Below are 18,428 nucleotides of genomic sequence, written 5' to 3' on the forward strand. Positions count from 1 at the left end.
TTTCTTGTTCAACCCTTTTATTTGTTTTTGTCAAATCTTTTTCTTAGATTTTGTGTTTATGAGGTGGGTACAGAAATGGAAAATACATTTCCAACTAGAACAACTCATTCATTCACACTCATTTACATCACGAGAACAAAAAGTACAGGACACAACACTTAATTGTCAAAGATTAGCAAACATCAACTGTATAACCATGGATGTAGTCTCCTCAACATCGCCCGTCTGTTTCTGATACGAAAGATGAAGCACATCGGCCATAGCAGCCATATTTGAAAAGGCAAGGGCTTTGCGTACAGCTATAGGGCACCTGTCGGTCACATGACCCTCAGCTGTGCCTCTGATTGGGCGAGCTTGTAATCTTAATATCTTCTGAACGGCTGAGTTAGAACCCCCCACACACACACACATAGTGTGTGCTGATAGTATAATTAGCGACTCAGACAGGAGACATTTTTTTGAACCAGGCTGTAAATACATTAATTTCTGCTTTGAAAATGGCTTTTTTTTGGCTTGGTGTGTATGTGACTTCCGGCACTTTTGGAGCCAGCCTTTAGTGAACACTCAAGAAACAGCAGATTTTAGCACTTCCGCATTGTCTCATATTCTTAGAACGGAGGTTGTTGCTTGGTAGCAACAAGTAGATAAAACGGTATTGTAGAGAGGAAGATAAAAGAAAAGACGAGAGAACGGAAGAAAATCAGAGAAAGAAAAAACAACTATATATCTTACATATTCAGATAATAATAATAATAAACAAATGTATTAATTACTCAAATAACAAAATCAGCAACTCAGTGGTTTATTGGTTTCAGCTTCAACATGTAAGGTATCCATATCAAGTTCCTGTTCAACCCCTTTGGTCCAACTGTGGCACCAATCAGAGTGGGTGTACACACTATTTAAAAAAACCTCATAGCTTGATGTACATGCCTGTCATTCAGCTTTGCTCAAGAAATCCTTTAGTTCCTGGAACCACTCTTCTGGGAATTAAATGATTCATGTGGCCTATTGTTATCTGCGTTCCCCTGTTGTCAAAACAGTTTCAGCCGGACAAACGCTTAAGTACTCTGCTGTCTAAAACGTAAAGACAGCAGAGATGGACCCAATACGCTCCTCTATTGTTGACTTTCAGCCGAATGTTCCCTTCAGAAACAGTTTTAGCGTATCATTCAATATTAATCTGATGAGACTATTTTGACATGTATATGTGTAAATAAAACTAAACAAGGACGTATTCTTGAGGAGATGTTCAGCTAAAGGTCTCCAGTTTACAGGGTCACTCTTTAAACTGGAACACCAGGAGCTGACAGAGACACATTCACACTATCAGGCTCAAAGAAGAACATTGTTTAGGAGGCACTAAACCAAGATCATCACAGCTGGGTGTCATCTTATTGCTGACGGAGGGAGAAATAAAAATACTGTGGGTGCTCCACCAATCAGAAACATCCTGCTTACAGGCCCCTCCTCCCATAGTTCCTTGGTATCCATTATCCTGGCTTTTTTCAGAGGTAGATCAATGTCCCCTCAAGAACTAAATTCAGACCCCACTAGTTCCTGCAGTTGAAAAACACCTGTTGAGTGTTTCTACAGCATGAGCTCACTTGTTTGCTGTTTATGAAAGGAGCAGGCATAAAGCCAGATAAGAGACCCTGATCTAGAAAAGGTCGTCAGCACTCGTTTATCAGACTCCTGCGAGAGTAGCGCTGTGTGAGGATCCATGAAAAGTGAGCTCAAGGGATGTCTGCCATGGTCTTCATTAAACCCTTTGTCTCGCTCCATTTAGCTGCCCGTCCGGCTGAAGCTGACCGTGGCTCGGTGCTTTATAATTTATGCCTCCATTGATTATTGAGCTGGTCCTGTTGAGTGTGAACACTGCCTGGATAAGATCACTAATATCTGCCGGAGCTGCAGAGCACTTAAGATAAAAGCTTGGATGGTTTAATGTCCTTCTTTCCCTCACATACTGTTAAAAAACTTTTTTTTTTTTAAACTGTGAGTGAGCCGTAAATCAGACAGATACTCTAATGGATGTTATAAAAGGTTGCCAAGTGCTCACTGGTGTATCAGGGTTTATAAATAAGACTCCAGTGTCTAGACCTGCTCTACACTTTCAGTGAATAATGAGTTCACTTTAGTTTGAATTAGCTGCAACATAAATAAGATGTAATTGATTCTGTCTTTTACTTACTATGCAACTTCTCAGTCTAATACAGTTAAGATGCTACCATTAAGCCAGGGGAACAGCCCAGTGAAAAACCCAGTCCACCGATCAAACAAATCACTTTGATAAGTCGACCCCTGAGCTGACTGACAGAGGGGGGAATTTACAGAACATCTAGACTGAATCTCAATGTTCCCATAACTCCTGAAACCTGATGTGAGTGAATGCATTAGTGGCTGCAGACTTTTACAGCATGAAAAAACCTTTTTACAGCCTGGTTCAAAAATAGGCTTAGGTCTGAAACACTGATTACGCTATCGGCACACACTGTACATGGTGGATTTTATTTTCAAACTCTGCGGTTTAGAAGATATTAAGATCATGAGTTTGTCTAATCAGAGGCACAGCTCAGCTAAAATAACCTACAACTGTTAGAAAGGCTGCTCAAAGCTTGCGTCATATCCAATATGGCCCTGCCAACAATCAGCTACAATACATTGCTTTATTTTTGATATATATATATATATATATATATATATATATATATATATATATATATATATATATATATATATATAGGGTGATTATTACACACAGATATTTGTTCTTAAAGCACCTTCTGGCACCTTCTGTGTTTCTTGGTAACTGTTTATTTTTTTATTTTTTTTACGTGTTACATCGCTCATTTCCAATGACATGCTCGCAAGGTTCCTCACAGAGTCCTATGTTTCACGTCACATTGCAATGAATTGTGGGTAATTCCCTCACACCAAGTCTGCAAATAAGCAGGCCTCAAACAGTCAGTACAGAATCCCTCACAGACTTCATGATCTGTTGATGAATTTTACTTTTCTTGTAACATCCTTCAACAGAGACTGAAAAAGTTTTAGAGCCTTCATAAAAAAAATGTGCTTATGGCTCTGAATCCTGTTTTCATATTTGTTTTATTTCAAATTGGCTCTTTTATCCTCTAAATTTGATAGCATGAGTACCGCAGCTAGGAAAAAAAACATCCAAAGCAGTACACCACAATAACAAATCACAGAAACAGATAGTCAAGTTTATCTGTAATGATGGAAAAAGATATAATCAGCTCTTTCATAATGCCTCCTTCTGTTTTAGTGAATACAGCTTTGTTGTTTTTAGTCTGAAGTGTAGAATTTCACTTTTTAATACTTTTCTTACACCATAGTTTGCTCAGAGTTTGAAAACATGATGCTCAGCTGAAGTCAGACTGTTTCATGCTGTGTTTGGTCACATGTTTCTAACTCTGTCCCCCTCATGTTAACACGATCAGAAACTCTGGGTTGATTTATCAGGTTAATCACCTGCTTTGTCTGACTTGTGAGGTGGAGATGGAGTCAGGCAATCAAAAGATAATCTGAGGAATAATGAACCCACTTTGCAGTGAAGGTTTCAGTGAGACCACAGCATGGCTAACACATTACAGACAATTACCACGGCTTCTGCTACACCCTTCACATAAACTGAACCACCACATCCAACAGCTGGAGGTCTGAAGCGAGTGATCTGATTTCAACACTTTTTCAGTGGCAGGATTTCAACGCCCACTGAGATAGTGATGGAGGGTGAAGCCCGCGTGTCGAGAGGATTGTCAGGTCTGCAGATGACTGTGACTGGAATAGACGCCACAGAGGGCAGCTGTCAGGACAGAAATACAGTAGCCAAACAGTGGGGTGAAAGGAGAAACCCTTCCTCTGGGGTCAGCTCGCTGAGCCACTGAGAGGGGGAAGACGGCACGGTGTGTGAGAGGAATTGAAGAGTGACCGAGGGAGGAGAGGATGAAAGGATGTGCCAGGTTTTTGTTTTTCTTCTGTTGTTCATCAGATTCTTCCTCTGGCTATTCTCATTCACCAATGTCATCTTACAAATCAGCAGCTTTAAGCTGCAGCTCCACACGGGGTGACTCAGCTCACTCCTTAAGCTCAGCTGTGACTCACAGGACGTCACTTCCTCCTTTAAAAATATTCAGGAGTCAAAGAAACGATCACAGCCTCATAACTCAGATAGAAATAACAGGATTTGAGCAGTTTACCTGCTGTGCAGGTCTTTCCTGGACTACACACTGAAGCTGGATTTACTGATGAACTGATAACTGTGTGAATCAGGACTGACTGTCAGTCTGTATGAGCCCTTATATCATCTGAAGCAGACCCATTTACTGTTCATACTTTTACTGACAAAAATTGGTAGCCCACAGGATTGAGCTTGGCTTTTTGCAGCATTATCAGAAGTTCGGAGCCGTTTCTGTTGTCAGCAAAAATCTGGTGACTTAGTATGAATCAGGGTGGTTGTACAAAGTGATTAAATCTGCTTTACTTCTCTCTCTGAACACTTTCTCTTATAATAAAATAATTCAGCCTGGACCATGGCAACAAAAGATGTTAAATCTCAAACATGAAACAGACGTCAGGCCAGGAGCTGGCTGTGGGTTTGTCTCTGACACACACCAGGAGTTAAACTCATCAGTGAAAATGAAAAAGGTTCATGGAGGAGGAGGGAATGTATACCCTGAGACAAACAAGGGTTAAAATTAAAAATGTGCTTTAAACCTAATAAAACAACATGTCAGATGTTTGTTTAAATGTGTAGTTTTCATTTCTGTTGGTGTCACAGTATTTTATGACATGCTACCATGTTTAACCAATTAAAGAATCAGCCCCATTATACTGTTAAATAGTGTAACTGCAAGTATTAGCTATAAGTAGTAACTCAGCTTCCTAAAAGTTGTGCAAGTGTACTGATGAAATACGTTATTTGTGATGAAACCACATATCATCTCAAAGTAGGTTTGAAATATTTCATTTCTAAACTTGAAAATGTGGGTTTTTGTTGTACTGAGCAACTCCGTATGCTGTGGACATTTGGGGTGGGAGAAAAAAATCAAGCCATCACAGCATCCAGATTTTTTGTTGAACAATTTTAAATTGTGTTTTTTTTTTTTTTGGTTCAAAAACTTTCTTTTTTAAATTTATTTTTACTTCATTTTGGTCTTTGTTTATAAGCTGGATTGCAAAGAAGTTGAGATTTCAGATCCTCTGAATAAAACTGACTCACATGTGTGTAGGTATATGTACCTTCCACATTTGAAATGATTTGGTACTGATTCCTGGTACCTGGCAATTGGTATCTGTACTCAATGGTACCAATTTCGGTTCTTTTGTGTGTTTATGTGGTAAATTATACCAATTTGTTTAATAATAAAATGTAAATTCTTTTAAATTTAACATATTTATTCTCCAATTTATAACCTTGTAAAGTTGTGTTCATGTCCAGCATGGAAAATCTCCTACTCTTCCACTCCCTCCCAGTCACAAGAATGCATTTAGGCACCTAAACATGGCACCTTTTGATTTTACGTGAATTGGTACCCGGTACTTTGGACAGAATTCGGTCGGTACCAATAAAAGTACCTAATTTGGTACCCATCCCTTCATGTGATATGCATTTTTTGGCAAAATACATCTCCAGATATAGTTTGTAGACATCATCATCATCATCATTCAACTGTTTTACTTGGTCTGGTGTTAGAAAAGCAAACTTAAAATAAAAAAAAGATCAGAACTGCCTAAGAATCACAATTTAGATCAAATTTGCACCCCAAACATTGTTAAAGAATTGAATCTGGAGGAAAGGATATTGTCCTGGCTCTAGTTGACGTCAATGTTTCTTATCCATTTTAGGTCAGTTGGTTTGAGATAATTTCACATGTATTTTTTTACAGTGTAGCAAAAATGATTTAAAACAGATTCATAGTAACTTTTCTTTGCAATACCAGATTTTTTTTATGACAAACATTATTTACACCAATCAGTTTTACCCACCTACAGCATACTAGCTCAGCTGACTCAGTGAGTCTGTGTTGCTTATAATCAACAGAGTAGAAATACAGTTGGGGAAATAGCATGAGTTTTGAACAGCTCACCCTCCACCACAAACAAATTCACCTCATCTCTGTCTCGTTAATGAAAACAAAAACACGTTTGTCAAAGTTTTTAACATCAGTGAGTTATTTTTAGCTTCTTATCATACTGATCCTGATCACTGTCTGGATCCAGGATTTTTTAAAAGGATTCTTTATCATTGTGAGATAGGGCCGTTTTCACCATATGTGTTTATAACTCCACAATTAATGGTCGGATTCCTTTGCAAAACAATACAAGACAAGGTCACCATAATTTCTGACAGATGTTAAAGTATGATCCAGATCCTGGCAATATTCTGGATACTAAGATCTGGAATATGAAATATGTACTGGGTCATCATAATTTTCAACACTGTCAGGAAACAAATTATCGTACAAACCTGCAACTAACACCAAATTGTAGCAGACAGTCTGCTGAAAGGGAGTATAACATTAAAGTAGGACTAAAGTGTTGGTGTGTTTTTCTAGTTTTTTTTTTTTAAGTTATATCTTAGCCAGCACCCTATCATATTTCCAGAACCTAATCATGTCTACACAACAAAGTAGACACTGATCACTACACTTGAACAGAAGCCAGACTCTGCTCTGTGCATCAGTATGAAACATCACAGAGCAGAAACATCAGTGACCCCCTCCAATGTTAAACATTCTCCACTGGGATCGATAAAGTCGAATCAGTGATGTTTAGATCAGACGACAGCTTCTGATCCTCTCTGTCACTGTCTCATCATGTTGCTGCGCTCCTCTGGTACCTGGTCTTGTCTCCTCAAACACACTCATACATAAACACACACACACCTTGTACTATTAGCATAATGAGGCGCATCATTATCAGGTTAATTAGCGGATGGGATTAGGGAGTGATGAGGGAAAGGTAATCACAGAGAAGAGAGGAGAAAGTAACACATTTAGCTTCAAATGTGATCAGTGAACGCTGGGCCTTAAATTTGGGATTGGAATCTGAACAAAAAAACGAATTGAGGATTGGAGCAGATCACAGTAATGATGCCCTCTCCTCCTCCTCCTCCTCCTCTCATCCCTTACAGCACATGAGCATATTTAGACCCACAGCCTGACGGGGCTACATAATGAGAGCACGTTCCAGCTAACTAAGGTCATGGTGAACCACTGGAGTCACAGCCGGAGAATATTTGAGGCATAATTAGAAGTTGCTGTTTGAATCTGTGTCTAGTGGATTCTTAACCAGCAGCCTCCTGACATTAAGCTGCTTTTTTATGATTCTGTTTCAGGTTCAGTGAGCGATTGGTAGACCTTATCACACTCAGCAGAGCCTAAAATGCTTCACCTTACTAACTGAGGTTATGACTGACAGTCATCTATTGCAAACCTCCTGCAGAGATGGAGGTTTGGGTGAAGGAGAGCAGAGCGTTGAGTTGCTGTTTGTACCTACAGCCCCTCTCTGTGTGGAGAGCTGCCTGTGTTGAATTAAACATGACATTTCACTGCAATTATTGTTTCTGGTAAGCCCATTAGTAACTCTTGTTCTTTTATTTATTGTTGACATGTGTTTTTTGTTACCCTGAATTTTTCAGGAGTGTTCCCGTCCCCTGTGGTACGACTTCCTGTCTCTACACGTTTCAGAGTGTCTGCACACAGAGAAGCTTTCAAACCAGCTGCTTAACTTTAGCGTAGCAAGTCCAGACCACAGCAACACTGTCATTTTATGTTCTGCGAACAGATTAGAGGTGAGTATTGGCAAGAACTAGGGATGTCCTGATCCCGATCCCTAGTATCGGATCGGGACAATTTTAGGACAGTAGCAACACTTAGCTTTATTACAGAACAGATGTGCACAACCAGATACGTTACAGCAATAATATCTGCTTTATAGCACTCTATGGTAACCTCACGGGGACAAATGGCTCAAAGGGGGAAAATAAACAAACCGTTGTGTCATGCCCTGATGTCAAGTGAGGATGTGATGATGGTGAGATCAGTTTGACAACAGAAGTTTGTCCGGTGTTTCTGCTGAGCCTTGCAGCACACGAGATTGATCCCCTGCCATGGATGGTTCAGGTTAGTTGAAGTTGTAATCCAGTTTGTAACAAAATAAATATTTACATGGAAGGGGAAAAATATGAGATAGTCCCATTGGTATCTAATATCCAGTTCAAAGTCTTACACCATCTTCGGAGTGTTGCGTTCAGGGAAGCCTCTGATTTTAGCGTGCTGTATTACATGCATACAAGTTGTTCACCGTTCACGGTTTGCTGAAAGCCGTAAGAAGCGTAGATTTTTTTTTTCAACTACATTTAGCGAGCAAACTGGTCATTTTCTGCAAATGTGCTGAGAAGGTATTAAATTGAAAGCGATGTTGATGAAATTCTCCCATCATGTCAAGTCATGTTTACAGCTTCATATGTGAAACATTCAAGTACCCTCGAAACTCGATAATCTGACCATTACCCCAGTGTTTTCAGTTTTTGGATCGGGCAAATAGCTTGTAAATGCCAGTCACTTAAAAATAAGTGGCATTTTGATCTCTCTGCGGCGCCAGTGTTGGGAGAGTGTAGTGTTAGTTTATTACACGTTACTTTTTGAAAAAGTAGTCCCTTACTTTACCTAGTTACTCTCTATGGAAAGAAACTTTTTTCATTCCTTGTTAGTTTTACGTTACTTTTATGGTGCTCGACTTTGGGCAGAACCCCATCTCATTTCCTAAATGTGTACAGGCTTACATAAAGTTCTTCTGTGGAGCACATAACAGGTAATTCTCTTGTGCTCTTTATTTTGGAAAATGCCACAGAGCACTTGACAAGAAAAACAATAATGCCATAATGACTGACTGCTCTCTGCATGCTATTGCAAGTAGCAGCCTCAGTGTGGAATGAGAGCCCACAACCATTGCACATTTGCACAGCTAAGGCAAAAGGCAAAAGGAACCACGTTTTGTCGCCATATTTTCAGTAGTAACACGTTACACTACTTTTTACCCAAAAAAGCAGTAAAGCGTCACTGTAAAGCGTTACTTTGTAACTCGTTACACCCAACACTGTTCGGCACCATCTACCACAGTGGAGGTGCAGAAGATGTATCACACTTCCAACTCACCCAAAATATAAATTCTTATGTAAAAAAAATATTGGTATCAAGAGTCAAAATATGAATATTTAATCACAGGTCAAAGTATCACAATGTATTTATTCACACCCCTATAGCAGATACATGTGAAAATTCACAAGATACCTGGAGTAAAAGCTGAATTGTGAACCACTGTTAGACAAGACTGAGTTGTAGAGGGAAACTGTCTCAGAGGATAAATTACTCTCCTTCACACGGTGGAGTAAACAGAAGTGGAACAAAATGAATAGAGGTTACTTAAAGCAGCTATCTTTCTCAGCCTCACAGCATCTATCCTGTGGGTGGTGGAGCCATCAGCAGTCCTGACCTCTGTGGGTCAAAAACAGACTCCAGCTGGCTTTCAGAAACAGCCTTAAGTGGACATTCAGAGAAACATTTTCAGCACTTTGGTTATGTTTTTAACGTAAGGGTTTTACTATCTCCATGAACCTGAGCCAAATCCACACCTATGTCTATCCCGATACCATTCACCGTTCAACAAAGGCAAAAAGACGTTTTAAACCACACATGTAGTGTGAGGCAGACTGACCTGCGTCCTGCGAGTTGAGCACCTCCAGAGCATGCATCATGGCACTGGCAAATACGTTGGCGTCCTCTTTGCTGCCAAAGTTGAGGCCGTAGACCTGTCGGGCGTCGCGCCACTGGTGGAAGGTCTGCGTGGCCTGGTTGTACTTTAGCCCCTTGGGAATGGCACAGTTTATCACCACCTGGAGACATCAGTGAAACAGTGAGTTAACATGCAGACAGTGGTCTGACTGAGGTTATAGCTCGATTGTAAAGTCACAGCAGAGTATCCAGTCTCATCTGTGCATAAATGCAGCAAAAGAGAGTCAGACTTCTGGCTGAGGACATCTCACTCCATTTCAATAGGTGGCGCTGTGTTTTCATATCACACCAGCTATTTCAAGTTGACCTGTAACTTATTTAAAGAGAAAAAAAAATGTGTTTTTTCTTCGATCCATGAATTTAAGAATATTGACTTTGGGCTACATCAAAAGGAAGGCTGTTTCCTCCTTGCTCGTTGGTGAGACTTGTTACTCTCTGTTGCCATGGTGATTGTTTATTGTGTTTAAGCACAGAGACCCTGTTTATCATGGTCATCTATTTCCTCTTTCAGGTGAAATTTTCACGCACTGTACACCGAGGCGTTCCAAGACCTGTCGAGTCCTGCCGTATCCAACCGCAGCCCAATAGAGCGGTGGCCTGAAAAGCTGGGTCTGCAAAAACTTAAAGTGGTGTGTCCAACTTTTATTTTGTCCCTATAGTTCCACTGTAGTATCTTAACATGATTTACAGATCAAAAATCGAAAACCCTCATTTCATCTTCTTTCTGAAATTCTTCTTTTTAGCTGCTGTCCCTTTAAGACCTGCTTCACAAACCCCCCTCCTTCTGATTGGCCAGCCTTCTGGCTCCCTGTTACAGGTAGACTTTGGTGTTTGAGGCCTGTCCTGAGTTCCTTATTTGATGACCTCATCCTTTCATCACTCCACTAAGATCTCATGAGGATCTCATGCTATTTTCAGAATGAACCGTTTTGATCAGTTTACAGTCAGATTCAGGGATTTCTACAACATATGAACATGAAGCTGTTTGAAAATCTACACAACATTAGTTTGAACATCCAACACTGTTACTTAATATCCATGTTTTAAATATAGGAAGGTAATATACCCCCTCTTTAAAGGGACATACCCCCTCTTTAAAGGACAAAACCACAGCAAACATATGTTTTTAGGCTGACCTGAGTTTCATGGCTTGTCCGAACAAATACAGACGTCAAAGAAAAGAGATAAGGCTATAACAGTCTCTGTCCATCCATCACTCTGTCAGCCATGGTGCTCCCTCTGTTTACCTGCTGCCAACTTCAGGAGCTGTCACAATCATGAGGATGATTCAAGGGTAACTCACTGGTCTCTGATCTTGTCACAGTAAACACCTCGACCTCATTAAACCAAAAGAGAGGACGGAGCCCTGCAGCCATTAGGAGGTGAAAGGCCACTTTCACCTGCTTGTAAAATGACTATGTGATCTACCCACAATGCATTCGAGGCAATCTGGATGCTGATGTTGTCATTTTTTGGCATCCAGAGTGCTTGGCCAAACATAAATACCTCAAGCTGCTCTTCTCTGAGTTACTGAGACGGAGGACTGAACCTCGTATGATTTATGGGAAAGAAATTTTAAGATGACTTAAAAAACATCCGTCATCATTATCTGCTGCAACTCTGAGGAGATGTGTTATGGGGTTTAATCTGGTAATCACTGTGTCGTCATGTGTCCAAACTCATAAGAGACAGAATCTGAAACATCCCCCTGCAGGGACCCCGTTGTCTGAAGCTTATCTCACAGGGCCACTGCTTTGTCAAGATTTCAGAGGATTAAACTGTAATGAGAGCAGCTCCAGAAAATAAAACATTTTCTCAGCTTTGGCCAATAAACAGCTCTGCCAGGGCTTAAGCCTGAACCAAAACATCGTCTCAACCTGCTGCTGGCAAAATTTATTTTAACCCAGCGAGAAATAATCTGGTGTCAATTTCTGTGCTTGTTATAATGTGCCTGTAGCAGGAGGGAAAGGATTCACATAACCGTTCTTTATTGTTGAAGGACCGGCTGATAAAACAAACAGCCAGCAAATGTGGGAAGAAATTGAGCTGTTGTAACGCTAGATGCTTATTGTAGGTGGCAGCGAATAAAACAAAACAGAAGAAATGTGCATATTATTATCGCAGTGGCACACAAACTGACAGTCAGCCTGAAGCTCTGAGAGTGAACTGCGAACACAAACACAGCCGGCACAACCACTCACTTCCTTTCCTGAGCTTTTCATGTCCAAACTCAGGAAGCAGAAAAGATCCCACTTCACCACTGTTTGGAGCATTTTCATGTTTTTATCATTATTTCAGGAGTAGTGTGAATGAATGGGACACTAAATGAAACAGGTTTATTCAAGGGAAGGCCTTTGTTACTCATTTTATCTTTTTATTTCTCTGTTTTTACAACCCATGCTCACATGAAGTATGTGAAACCCACCTTTCCCCAAATCTCAGTTGTCCTTTAAGAGGTTTGTTCAACTTTCAGAGTGAGTGAAATGATGGTCAAATATCTCTTGAGTTTAAAATTAAGTTACAGCCTTTTATCTTAAGGATTTCATCAACTTGCGGCTGCCATATCTATAAATGTTTTCTACAGAAACACTGAGTAATTAGGATGGGATGCAATAAACAAAGTGAGTGCACCAGGGGCAGAGTCATGGGTGGGCCCAATAGTCCCAGGCCCACCTCAAACTTTTCTAAAAAAAAAAAGATTTTTTTTCTTGTATTTTTTTTCTCTTTAAATAATTTCAATATTTTATTTTGATTAATTAATTTCATTTATTTTTTTCATTTATTTCATCTATGTTTTAAATCGGTTTTAAGGAAGAATATTATAAAATTGTGTCACTTTACTCAGACCTCATTGCACTTTACAACCCCGCGCGCTCGCTGAGGTCTGAGAGCCAGCTCCAGCTTGTTGTTCCTAAGACAAGGCTTAAAAGTCGGGGCGACCGGGCATTTTCTGTTGTCGGACCCAAGCTGTGGAATAATCTTCCACCACACAGTAGAATGGCGCCCTCTGTTGATGCTTTTAAGTCTCGTTTAAAAACACATTTTTATTCACTTGCGTTTAACCCGGCATGAAATTGTGTGGTCCTCTGACTGTTTTTATTTTTATTTATCTGTTTTAATTATGTTTTTAATTCATTTTTAGTAATGTTTTTTTTATATATATATTAGTATTTATCATTCATTTCTTTTGTATTGCTGTTGGTTGTCTGTTTTTATTAGTGCTATTACTCTGTGTAGCACTTTGGGGACCTTGTGTTGGTAAAATGTGCTATACAAATAAAAATGGATTGGATTGGATTGGATTGGATTGGATTGGACGGTTAGTTATTGTTAGAGACGTCCTGTCTTTAGAAAATGAGCCAAGTTTGGTGATTTTTTAGCCTGTTGATAAAAGAAAGTTATGACTCATTCAGCCTCATGTTATACTGGTAGGACTAGAGAAAGATTTTAGGATAAACTGTAGATTTTTGTCTTTTGTTTAACTGTGGTTAATGTTGCTGCTCTTATAGACTATAATCCATGGAAAGTTGAGGCAGCGCAGCCCATTGGTGCGTTAGAGCGCTACTCTTTAGTCAACACCATTGAGAGCTATGGCCGTCTGATGCATTCAAATTTGATCCAATATTAAAGGATTAAAAAGCAACCAAATCTTCGTTAAAACAAACATGGTAACAGTACTTAATCCATATCTATATCTATATCTATATCTATATCTATATCTATATCTATATCTATATCTTTATCTATATCTATATCTATATCTATATCTATACAGTAATAGTTATTTACTAACTTCTGTAATTTAAGGCCCACTCGTAATTGAAATCCTGGCTCCATCTCTGTAGTACACTACAATAAGAGATGGCAATGTGATTTTGGAATCAGTATTATTTTTCAGTTTTAGAATTTATTTATAAACTTTTGAAGCACCACTTGGATCTGCTACCAAGTACATTTCTAATCTCTTCAGTCTATATGTGCTGGTTGTGACCTGAGCCCAAATTATCTGAGCGTGCTGTAATCTTAAAAAAATTTTTTTTAAATCTTTTTCTTTTTAGTATTATTTTTTTTAATCCATCATCTTTTTATCTTTTTTCTATGTTTTATTTCATTTTATCTGCTGGTGGTTTTTAATCTTTTTTCAATATTGCTTCTCTTGTGTTGTTGTGTGGTTTTACTTTTTTCTCCGACACATTTTTATTTTGTATCATGTTGAGCACTTCATAACCCTGTTTGAAATGTGCAATATAAATCAAGTTTATTGGTTGTATCATTTTACTTCATTTTCTATGCAGGGAGTTGTACTCTGCTGCACTTCACAAAGAATGAGATATTAAAGAAAACTTCTCTTTAAAACCAAAGTCTGAATAGTTTCTAGATGTTAAGAATGAGGAGAAATGGTCTGCTTCTTCATCAAGTATGGCATCTAGGTGAGTCTTAAACATAAACTGGATTAAACAGATAAAATCTGTTCACAGGAGCTCAGTGTTGCAGAATCATTCCAGGTGTTTCTGAGACATTAGGTTCAGAGAAAAATGATGGATTGACCACTGAACCTGAAAACATTCAGCCTCTGGTGGCAGCTGTCTCTGAGTAGAAGCTTAAAGACAGCAGGGCGATTGATTTAACGGGTGGGTAAAACTGAAGCTTGACTACAATAAGACACTGATCTCTCAGAGGAATAAACAACAGAAGAGCTGATGTGACACTAACATGTTTCAGTTTGTGGTCTTTGTCTGAAGTTCAAGACAAATTAAATCCTCCAACTTCAGAGGAGGAGGATGAGTCCAGAAAATTACTCCTGTTACACCTGTTCAAGAATAATTACGAGCTATCCACTCACCTGATGATCCTGGATCTTTCGCCCCACCACACGGAAGGCGTTGTTGCCTGTGTGGTGGTAAATGTGGACTCTGCTGAAGCCCGTGGACCCACCGGCCGGGACCCACTTTTTGTTGGCATCATCGTACACCATGACAGCGGCTCGCGCCTGGCAGATACTCTGTTCACTGCAGGAACACAGAGACAGGAGACAGAAAATCAAACACAGGTTCAGATCACTACTTAGATTTAATGGCTTCATAAACACACGCTGATCTGTGGACAGGACAATTAATAAACTCTGCACTCTTTATATATTTACAGTATAGAGCTGATTTATTGTGTCTTTTGTTTAATGCTCTAGTTATGAGCTGGGTCTGGATCCTGGACTGACTCTCTGGTCTGGTGTTTAAGAGGTCCTGGTCTATAGTTTGCTATTAATAGCAAACAGGCACATACAGTGAGTTCACATTAGGTTTAATTCAGACACCATCAGCTCTGAGCTACAGACTAATGAAATCTGCTCGATGGGTGGCTGCTGGCTGTGTTTCATCTCTGACACTTCATAACTACACTGAGAGTTCAGTGACATGTCTTCTAGTTAAAGCTGGACACCACAGCTGTGTACCTCACGCTCAGAGGGACGGCAGAGCAACTTCTTCCTGCTCTGTCATGATGCTGGTGGACAGGCACACAAACACACACACACAAAAATACAGGGTTTCTGACAGATTGGTTGAATATCTGAAATTACGCTAGAAATATTGAAAAGACGTCATTAGCTCAGTATTTGATGTACTGAATATCTGATAAATGAAGACTGACAAATACTTAAAAGTACAAAGTCTGTAAGATATTTAACAAACACACACATCTTTCAATAAGCAGGAGTACGGAAGAGGAATAGGGCCACTGAACTTTGAGGTTAGGCCTCTGAGATGTAAAAGATTCTGCCTTAAAGTCTAAAATCTAAATTTTGTTTATACTGATGTAAAAAAAATATATATATATAATTCCAAGATCAAAAATAGGATTATACTTTATTATAATTTTAAAGATAATTATCAGAACATTCAAAATAAAAAAATGTAACCCCAATCTCAGGATTCCATCTTCATGAATTTTATTTTTGACATAATTCTCTGATTCTTTTTAATAAGAAGTTTAAACCTAATTTTGGATTATTAACTTTTTAATTTTTGATTTTGACTCCTATCCCAGAATTCTACCTCTTAATTTCATTTAAATCTGATTGTAATATCAAAATTCTGACCCTTTTAATTAAGAAACTGTATCCCAATAACACTTTTTTCACATTTTATAATATAATTCTGACCTTGATCTCAGATTGATGCTTTCAGAAATATCAACCAAAATCTCAAAATTCTGCTTTTTTTTTTACATATTTTTTTTCTGTTTATTAGAAAAATTTCTAGCTTTTTTGTTAATTAAAATACAGTTCATTACATTTCATTTTCCATACTGTTTATCCTGACTTTTAATGTCAAAGCAATCATTTTTTAAATGGAAAATCTGGACCCTCATATTTTTAACTTTTCAATTCAGAATTCTGACCCCAATCTTGAAACTCTGCTATTTTTTCTAGTTTATTTGTGACTTTAACCCCAAAATTCATACTTTTTTAATAAAAAAAATTAGACTTTAAGAAACCTGACCTTGGATTTTTCTCTGTTACAGTGTGCGGAAATGATAATGTTGGTAATAACTAGATTCAAATGTTTCCTTTCTCAACTCTCCTGTTGGTGAAGCAATAATAGCCTTAAGGTCCAGTCCTAAATCATAGGTTTGATCTTCCATTCCTCCAATTATTACCACCAAAAAGTCTAACACTATAAGCATTTTTGGAATTAACAATAACTCATCTCTTCTTTGACGTCCAACCTTAGCATTCCACGTGACCACTCTCATCAATCCCTGATGTGGTTTAACTTCCAATCCTACATTTCCTATGATGCCATTATCATGTTGCACTAGCATCAAAAGGAACATGATAAGTCTTGCCAGGAAGTTGTGTGCATCAAAGATATCAAGCAGTAACTGAATGTGAACGCCACTGCAAGCAAACAACAACATAAATGCCAAAATATCAACTGTTGTCCTTCAAGCTTTTCATGTAAAAACGCTGAAATTCTCTGAGATAAAGAGTCAAGCAAGCGCGTTACAACTTTAGTTTCTCTTGAGCTGCACACTGCAGTCCTCTTCCTGTCATAGAGCTCTTTGCATCTGTTTTAACATCAAACCATTTTACAGAGCTGCAGTTTGAGGAGAGGTGACAAGGACTGAAGAGAGGGAAACAATCACTTCGACATATAATACCAGAGAAGCATACAAGTGGAAAACAGATGCATTTCTGTAAGTCTTCATGAGTGCCACACTGAAAGAGAGGAGTGAGAAGGGACACAGAAGCAGAGGAGGCAGAGGAGGAGAAGCAGTGAGTGTAAAATATGACAGGAGGAAAATGGCTCAAGAGATTGCAGAGAGAGTGAAAATGGGGAGCAAAGGGCCGAAGAGAGAGTTCATTCAGCTCCACTGAGACAGACACCTTGAGTTTTTAAAAGTATCTGAGTGTCAGAAATGCATTTCAGTGAAGGGTCCAGAAATACAGAGTCTAAAAGTCTGCTCCACATGCCTGAGCGGCTTCCTCTGGGTCTCACTCCTGGTTTTAGGGGCTTTTTAAATAAGGCACAATCTTTCTGACACTGCTTCAAGCGTTTATCTCCTCTTTGGATCAAAATAACAACATCGCCAAACACATACACGAAACACACCTCGCACAGAAAGCTTTTCACACCTCTGCGAACGTGTTATTATGTCAGCAGAAGCTGGACTGTGTCTACACTCTGCAGCAGCTGATGGATTTACATTAAGATGGAATCTGTTGATTCACATCAGCACTTATCACACACTTAACCGTGAGAGTAGAGACAAACAGAGCGGATGAAAACAAAGAAGGAGGTGGGAGATTCTTTTCATAATTTTATGATACCAACAAAAAACAATTTTACTTTTCTTTTTTAAACTAGAGAAATCACCAAAAAACTGAGAAAGTAGATCTTAACTTTTGTCTGTTTATTTCTCTGGCGCCACATTTGTAAGGAACATTCATTAATGGATAAGCAGCAGAGCTTCTGTTGCCCACAGATGCACCTTGGTTGTTCAACACCCAACTTTCAGATTTCTTCCACAGCCAACCTACTTCTGAATCTTTAAGCCCTTACAAGGAAACATCTTTTAAAAAAAATCCCCTCAGCTTCTCATCGTTTCTTAAATTCTTGGGTTTCTTTTTAATTGTGTATGGTCAGAAACCAGACTTTTGGAAACAATGACGCTGACGCCACATTCCTGCACTGATTTGGTCTCATTAGTCACAAAATGTCTTCACTCTGGTTTGTGATGTCGCGTTCATGTGATTCTTTTCCAGCAGAAAACGATTCATCACTGTCCTGACTGATCAGGGGTTGCTGGCCTGGGTGTCTTATGTAAGCTACTGGTTGTGAAGTTTGTAGTTTTCAGGTGAGAAAGTCAGGACAGCATTTTATTCTGAAACAATGCTGAATTAAAAATGCAGGACTAAAGTAGCTTAAAAGCCTCAGAAAAACCATGTACCATGGATAAAAAGACGTAAAGTGACAGTGATACCTTTGGCAAGACTACGTAGTGTTTTTGTTTTTCCAGGATGAAGACTCTGTTTCCCATGAGCACCATCACCCACATAAAAAAAAAAAAAAGTGACTCTTGCTGAGGTCAAATAAAAGAGCAGGTCTT

The 18,428-nt window shown here is 39.0% G+C and overlaps 1 protein-coding gene across 4 annotated transcripts in view; it reads right to left on the reverse strand.

Moving 5' to 3' along the window:
* The window catches only part of enah (ENAH actin regulator), a 181,166-nt gene that overhangs the window by 82,046 nt on the left and 80,692 nt on the right, over nt 1–18,428 (reverse strand). For all 4 annotated transcript variants that reach the window (XM_074684926.1, XM_074684925.1, XM_074684928.1 and 1 more), the window contains exons 2-3: nt 14,665–14,830; nt 9,745–9,922 (exon numbers count right to left, since the gene is read on the reverse strand). In XM_074684926.1, the coding sequence (XP_074541027.1) occupies nt 9,745–9,922; nt 14,665–14,830 (344 nt within the window). The remainder of the gene's footprint in view (nt 1–9,744; nt 9,923–14,664; nt 14,831–18,428) is intronic.

Source organism: Halichoeres trimaculatus, unplaced genomic scaffold (assembly GCF_033239565.1).
Source record: "Halichoeres trimaculatus isolate MK-OKI-2021-1 unplaced genomic scaffold, fHalTri1.1 fHalTri1_scaffold_13, whole genome shotgun sequence".
Lineage (NCBI taxonomy): Eukaryota > Metazoa > Chordata > Actinopteri > Labriformes > Labridae > Halichoeres > Halichoeres trimaculatus.